The sequence below is a fragment of the Pinus tabuliformis genome, chromosome 2_1 (genome assembly GCF_031772625.1).
Source record: "Pinus tabuliformis cultivar Carrire ecotype Pingquan chromosome 2_1, CPIR1, whole genome shotgun sequence".
In the NCBI taxonomy this organism is placed as follows: Eukaryota; Viridiplantae; Streptophyta; class Pinopsida; order Pinales; family Pinaceae; genus Pinus; species Pinus tabuliformis.
Window position 1 is genome coordinate 556253921 of NC_142299.1, and position 6901 is coordinate 556260821.

Consider the following 6901-nt stretch of genomic DNA (forward strand, 5'->3'; position numbering starts at 1 on the left):
TTGCGATTAGGAACTTGCGTGATAACATTATTTGATTGTGGCTAGACCCATTTTGGGCTAGTGGGATCACCTCTATCTGCAGAGGGGATTTACCTCTCCAAAAAATGTTTCAAGGTTACTAGAGAGGCATTGAGTGAAGACAACTCGTTACATTTCTCTATTTCTTCCATCTTTATGCATTCAATATATATATATATATATATATATATATATATATATATATATATATATATATAACATGTATCCATTTGATGGCGGGAGAAGAGAGAATGTTAGGGGAGGGTTTCGTTCCTGAAACCCTAGGCCCTAGGCCTAGGTAGGTCTGATCGCAGCAGTCGACACACAGGTACGGCGCAGGCAGCTGTCGACAGTACATCTTTCAGGGTGGAGGTAGTCGATGGCGACAGCTAGGAATGAAACCACTTTTTTCAACCAGCGGTTTGGCGTTTGGGCTTATCTTGGTCACGGGAGCGGTTTCAAGACTTTTTACCCTGCAGTAACTTTCGTGGAGATCTACGCTGCTCTGGCCAGCTGCTACCCTAGGATCTCAAACTGTAAGCGGTTTGTCCTGAGTCGGTTTCGGGCTGTGGTTGAAAAGCTTTTCCTCGTTGTACTCAAAAACCATGGTAAACCCGAGTGAAGCTCTGGAGTTGGAACCCTCGACAGAAGATTTGATAACTGTTTGGGGAAGGGAATTTGCTGCTCAGGCTCTCGGCGAGGCTTTAGGAAAGAAAAAAGGAAGATCTGGAACTGGCGCGGACGTAGGAGATATACCTAGTATCTCATGTGTGGCCGAGTTGCTGCCGGAAAAAAGCTGGGATTTGTCAGGGCTGTTGGGTGCTCCGGGGAAAGACTCTGCGAACGACCCCTTTTTGGTCGCGAAGCCATCTGGTGAAGCTCGGATCGCAAATCCGCCGTCGGGTAAGCTTTCTTCTCCATCCAAAGCTTTTTCCCCTTCTGGGGGTTTGGAAGACATTATAAATTCAGTCCAAAACGTTGGAGTCTGGAGGCCTGTTGGGGGGTTAAAATCCTCTGTGGCAGATCCTGGGAAGAGATCTCAGTTGGGAGAGGTTATTAGGGACCTGTTCCCAAAGGTACCGGAACGGGGTTCCTCTCGGCCGAATGTTGGGGAAGCAGTCAGGGAACCCAGACATTTATTGGGAGAAGGGTTGGATTTAGGTCAAAAAAAGACTGGGAAAGGGAAGGATGTCAACTCGATTGAGGGTTTGGCCGAGACTCAGCAAAGGATTGATCATGCAGATGGAACGGATGGTGGAAGCCGAAGGAGGGTGGAAAAGCAAGCGCGGGAGCACGATGACTTGTCTGACGCCTCTGAGCGTAGAAGATTAGGGGGAAAGCGGAAAAAATCAAGACCTCTGAAGACAAGGGAATTCGAAGAAGTGGGTTTGGAGATGGATATGCAGGTCGAGGAGGTGCTAGATGTGGATGGGATTACACTGGTGGGCAGAATCAGAGGTCAGGCTGTGTCTGGGGTTGCTTTTAGACGATGGGCGGAGAATCAGTGGGCAGGATCATTGGCGGCCACATTCAATTCGAATGCCTTGGTAAAGGGATGGTTCATGATAAAATTTGAGAGTAAAGAGGCCATGGAGTGGGTCGAAGGACAGAACTGGTCCTATGGAAACAGGCCGGTGTTTTTCAAAAGGTGGATGCCTCTTTTTGACGCGGAAACGGAAAAGATGGATGCTTTTCCAGTTTGGGTTAGAATTCCCAATTTACCCCCGTACCTCTGGGCGGATTCAGTTTTCAGATCGATTGGGAATGTATTGGGGACATACTTGGATGCAGATAAATCATACCTGCATACTTTCGAGAAGAGGGTGGCTCGAATACTGGTGAAGCTCAATCCGAAGGAAGGCCTTGCAAAAACCATTCCTCTAAGATATAAGGAGTTCAGAATAGAACAAAAACTTGACTATGAACACCTTCCGTTTCGTTGCCATTTTTGCCATGAATATGGGCATTTGGCGCGCGATTGCCCGCTGGGAAGAAGAAGGAGGAGGACTCAGAAGGAATCAGAGGAATGGGTTGAGCATAAAAGACAGGAGGAGTATCAGACTGAGGGATTTGTTCACCCGGGGAAACAAGGAGAGGATTTGCAGTATCAGTCGGTGACGGATTTACCAAAGGAGGATGAAGAGACGATGGGCCCTGCAAACTGCCAGTCGATGGACACCTCTATATTGGATCCGCCGACAGCCGAAAAAGACTGCAATCAATCGGGTATGCCGTCCTCTGTCTTAAAGCATTCTTCTATAATAGATGATACTTGTATTGGGGGGCTCTCTGTGTTAAACACCTGTAATGATGTGATGAATAAAATTGACAATCTTTCAATCGAGTCTGTCTCCATAAATCTGGATGGTGAAGATTTTCCCCCACTAAACTCTGGTGATGATCATGGTCTAGTATCTCGGCCCTACAACCTGAGATCCAATAGTAAGAAAACAACAAACCATATTGATGTCATGGAACCGGTAGGAGGGTTAGGGCTAGAGACCTCAAAATGTCTCTCAAAGAAGAACAGAGGCAGGAAATCGAAATTAGCCATGACACAGGAGAAAGCAATCTTTGATGTTGCTGATGGGAAACAGTTGACCATTCCTGGGGCGCTTAGAGCAGCAAAACCCCCTGAGACGGTTATCAAATGATCTGTCTCTCCTGGAATTGTAGAGGGTTAGCTAGTAAGCCTAAAAAACTAGCTTTGAAAGAGCTCATCTCTAGATGCAACCCTGATATCGTCTTTCTTCAGGAGACTTTAGGAAATAGCTTGGATGTTGAAGCAGCACTCTGTTCCTATCTCCCGGGATGGGAGTTCTTGGCTGCAGATGCATCTGGGCGCTCGGGAGGTATAGCGATGGGTCTTAAGAAAGGGAAATTAAAATTGATATCCTCATGGGGATTCCAAAATGTACTAGGCATGGAGGTTGTTTCGCAGGATTTTGACTTCCCTCTGACTTTTGTTAATGTCTATGGTCCCTGTCATGGAAGGGCTTTGTTCTGGAATGAGCTTCTCTCCAAAAGTTTAGTCCAGGACAAGAATCTCATCATTGGAGGTGACCTAAATTTCTCTATGGGTTCCTCGGAAGCATGGGGACCTCTTGCAAGGGAGGATCCTTTAACGGACTTCTTTTCAAATGCTCTGGTGTCTCATAAGCTGATTGATGTGAATATCATAAAAGCCAAACCTACTTGGAGAAACAGGAGGACTGGAGAGTATAGAATTGCAAAAAGGTTGGATAGATTTCTCATCAGCGAAAACTGGCAGCTTTGGTTCCTTTATTCAGGCAGTGGGTCGGGGAAGGTGGAAACTCAGATCACTTTCCTATCCTCCTTGAATTCTCAAAACCTCCAAAAAAGCCGGCCTCGCCTTTCAAATTCAATGCCCACTGGCTCCAGGAGGAATCATTCAAAAAGCTGTTCCATGATACTTGGATTCATCCGAGGCCGGATTACGAGGGAAGTTTAGCTGGGAGACTCATGGAAAATTTAAAAAGACTGAAAAAAGCAACCATTGATTGGGCATCTGAAAGAAGAAGGAAACAATCTGAGGTTTTAGTAAGCATTGATGAAGCTTTGAGGGTCCTTGAAGAACCTGAGACTGATGCATATGCAAATTCGGAATCAAAAGAGAAAATATTGGAGTTGGAAAAGAAAAGGGCGAAGATATTACTGGATAAAGAAGAAGAGTGGAGGCTGAAAAGCAGAGCTATCTGGTTAAAAGCAGGGGACGAAAACACAAAATTCTTTCACAACTATGCAAAAGGGAGGAGGAATGCAAACACTATTTGGAAGCTGAGGGACTCGGAAGGTAGAGAGGCTTCTTCTTTTGAAGAGTTGTCCAATATGGGGAAAGATCACTTTCAGTCCCTTTTTGCGGATTCAGGGGTTATCAACTTACCCGAAATCATCAGAACTGCTCAGGCTTTTCCCCGCTTTGTGGAAGAGGAGGAGGCAGAAGACCTTTTCAGGGAAGTGACAAAAGAAGAGGTTGAGGGTATTATAAAGTCTATGGCTAAAGACAAAAGTCCTGGTCCTGATGGATGGACTATAGAACTTTTCACCCATTTCTTTGAATCCATTGGGGCAGAACTCACTGAGGTGGTGGAGGAGTCCAGATTAAAAGGGGAAATTTATGGGCCATTCAATGCAACTTTCATTGCTCTCATTCCGAAAAAAGAGGATCCTGGTTCTTTCGAAGATTTTAGGCCTATATCCCTATGTAACACCATTTACAAGATTATTGCAAAGATTATTGCGGTTAGATTGAAACCTATCCTTTCCTGCCATATTTCCAAGGAACAATTTGGTTTCCTGGATGGGAGGCAGATTCATGAGGCTATAGGGGTAGCTCAAGAAACAATACATAGCCTCAGGCAGGCAAAGAAAAAAGGAGCAGTACTAAAAATTGACCTAGCAAAAGCTTATGACAGGGTCAACTGGACTTATCTCAAGCTGCTCTTGATGCACCTTGGTTTTCAAGCTGGGTTCATTAGATGGATCATGGGATGCATTACAAATGTAACTTTTGCTGTTCTGATAAATGGTGCTGCTTCCCGTTTCTTCAAAAGCCAAAGAGGACTTCGTCAAGGGTGTCCACTTTCCCCTCTGCTTTTTCTTCTTGCGGCTGAAGGTCTTAGTCGACTTATCTCAAAGGCAAAAAGTACAGGTTTGATCAAAGGTTTGGAGGTTGCTGTCAACCTTTTCATTACCCATTTGCTTTTCGTTGATGATATCTTATTGTTTACAAATGGGAATATTACCGAAATCTTAGAGCTAAAGTCTATTCTAGATCTATTTCTGAAAGCAACAGGGCTCAAAGTTAATGATAGAAAGTCTCAGTTGATTTTTGAAGGCTTCAGTAGACAAGAGGAGATGGCAATTGAGACCCAGCTGCCCTTTGGCACCTGTAATATGGAGCATCCCATTAAATATCTTGGCTTTTGGCTCAAGCCATCTTCCTACAGGAAGCAAGACTGGAATTGGTTGGTTGCGAAAATTGAGCAGAAAATCGCTCACTGGAGCTATAAATGGCTGTCGAGGGCTGGAAGATTAACTTTGGTGAACTCCGTGTTACAGGCTATACCAGTTTTCTGGGCAGCTTTAACATGGATACCCAAAGGAATACTCCACAAAATAAAACAACTCTGCAGCAGATTTCTCTGTTCTGGGTTCAAGGAGGAAACTGTACTCCCTTGGGTGGCTTGGGACAAAATTGCAAGGCCAAAAGAATGGGGTGGTTGGGGGCTAAAAAACCTTGTGGATTTTAGTCAGGCCTTAGCTGCAAAAGCAGGATGGCGTATCATTACTACAGAGAACCTTTGGACGAAGGTGGTTACTAGGAAATATATTGATCCCACTCCGATTGAAGATTGGATAAGGAAGCCCAATAAGAAAGGGAGGAATTGTTCGGTCATCTGGAAAGCCACCACGGAGGCTTTCAAGATAATTGAGCGAGGACTGGCATGGAGGGTTGGGAATGGAGAGTGCTTGAGGATTGGCAGAGACCCATGGGTGGGTTGCAATGAAGATTTTGTCCTACATCCGGAATTGGTTGCTCATTTGGAAGGCTTAGGCATAACTAGATTAAACCAGATAGCTAATTTGGAGCAGACTTCTATTTGGGGCCAAGCCTGGAAGGCTGGAGAGGATATTGGCCTAAACGCTTTTTGGGGTGATGATTGGCAGCGTTATATTCAGGAGCTGAAAAGATCAAATGTCAGAATATTGGATAGGCCAGATAGTCTGGTGTGGGCACATGCCGATTCTGGGCTTTACTCCCCAAAGGCAGGCTATTCTTTTCTGGTGAAAAACAAAGGGTGGACCCTTCCTGCTTGGTGGTCAAAATCCCTGTTAAAGCTAAAGTGCCCAAAAAAAGCTCGTATCTTCTTCTGGTGTGCATTAAATCACAAAATTCCATCCTGGGATGTTCTTCAGGGCCGGTTTAAACAGGGACCTGGCAGATGCCCTCTGTGTTGTGCGGATGAAGAAACCATCAATCACCTCTTTCTGTTTTTCCCTTTCACCAAACAGACTTGGCTAGAGGCGGAAAAGCTTCTAAATACAAAGCTAAAATGGGAAGGGGTCGATCTAATGGCATGTTGGGAATACTGGTGGAACAACTTTCAGGGGAGGAATCTGAGGAATTTACCCCCCATCATATGCTGGGGTATTTGGATTGCAAGAAATCGCAGCATATTCAGCGAGAAGCTATCACCCGAGACTGCGGTGGCCATTCAGAGCATTGCCATTTTTGACAGCATCCCACTGGATGAGGAGTAAAAAAATCAAAAACAGAGGTCAGCCCCATGTATACGGGAAGGGGTCCCTTGGGCTTTTTTCGATGGGGCTGCTCAAAACAACATCGTGGGTGCCGGGATCTGCATTCATCTCAATAACTCTCACTCTCTTAAGGCCTCGGTTGGCATTGGAACGGGCACAAATAATTTTGCCGAGCTCTCGGCTCTAAAGCTTCTGCTGTGCTAGCTTATACAAAAGAACATCCTCACCATTCAGATTTATGGAGACTCATTGAATGTTATAAACTGGGTTACTGGGAAGTACAGATGTCAAAATTATATGCTGCTGCCTCTTTTAGAAGAAATACAAATCTTAAAACAGAGGTTTAATGTTTTTTTCATTGAACACATATACAGGGAATTCAATGAAGTCGCAGATGGGCTTTCTAAGGCAGGTTTACAACAAGATATGGGCTCGTGGAGAATAGCTGAACAGATACAGGATCAGATCCGTGTGTCGGACACCCCTCCATACCCATAATTCCATCCTTTTGTTTTCAGACGATAGTTTGTTTTTTCTATTACTGTTTCTTGAACTGTTAGTCATAGAAAAACTCGGGTTTATATACTGTTTTCAGATA

General features: G+C 44.8%; 1 protein-coding gene across 1 annotated transcript; it reads left to right on the plus strand.

Moving 5' to 3' along the window:
* Window positions 1–397: 397 nt before the first annotated feature.
* Window positions 398–6303, plus strand: LOC149201583 (uncharacterized). The gene is made up of 4 exons (XM_089401312.1): window positions 398–554; window positions 643–2498; window positions 2774–3255; window positions 3309–6303. Exons 1-4 carry the CDS (start codon window positions 398–400, stop codon window positions 6301–6303), a joined length of 5490 nt encoding a protein of 1829 aa, XP_089257438.1.
* Window positions 6304–6901: the final 598 nt, after the last annotated feature.

Excerpts from the sequence above, each read along its gene's own strand:
- LOC149201583 (XM_089401312.1), top strand. The coding sequence starts at position 398 with ATGGCGACAGCTAGGAATGAAACCACTTTTTTCAACCAGCGGTTTGGC. Across the intron at positions 2,499-2,773 it reads ATATTGATGTCATGGAACCG|GAGACTTTAGGAAATAGCTT; the intron begins GTAGGAGGGTTA and ends GTCTTTCTTCAG. Across the intron at positions 3,256-3,308 it reads GAGTATAGAATTGCAAAAAG|GCAGTGGGTCGGGGAAGGTG; the intron begins GTTGGATAGATT and ends TCCTTTATTCAG.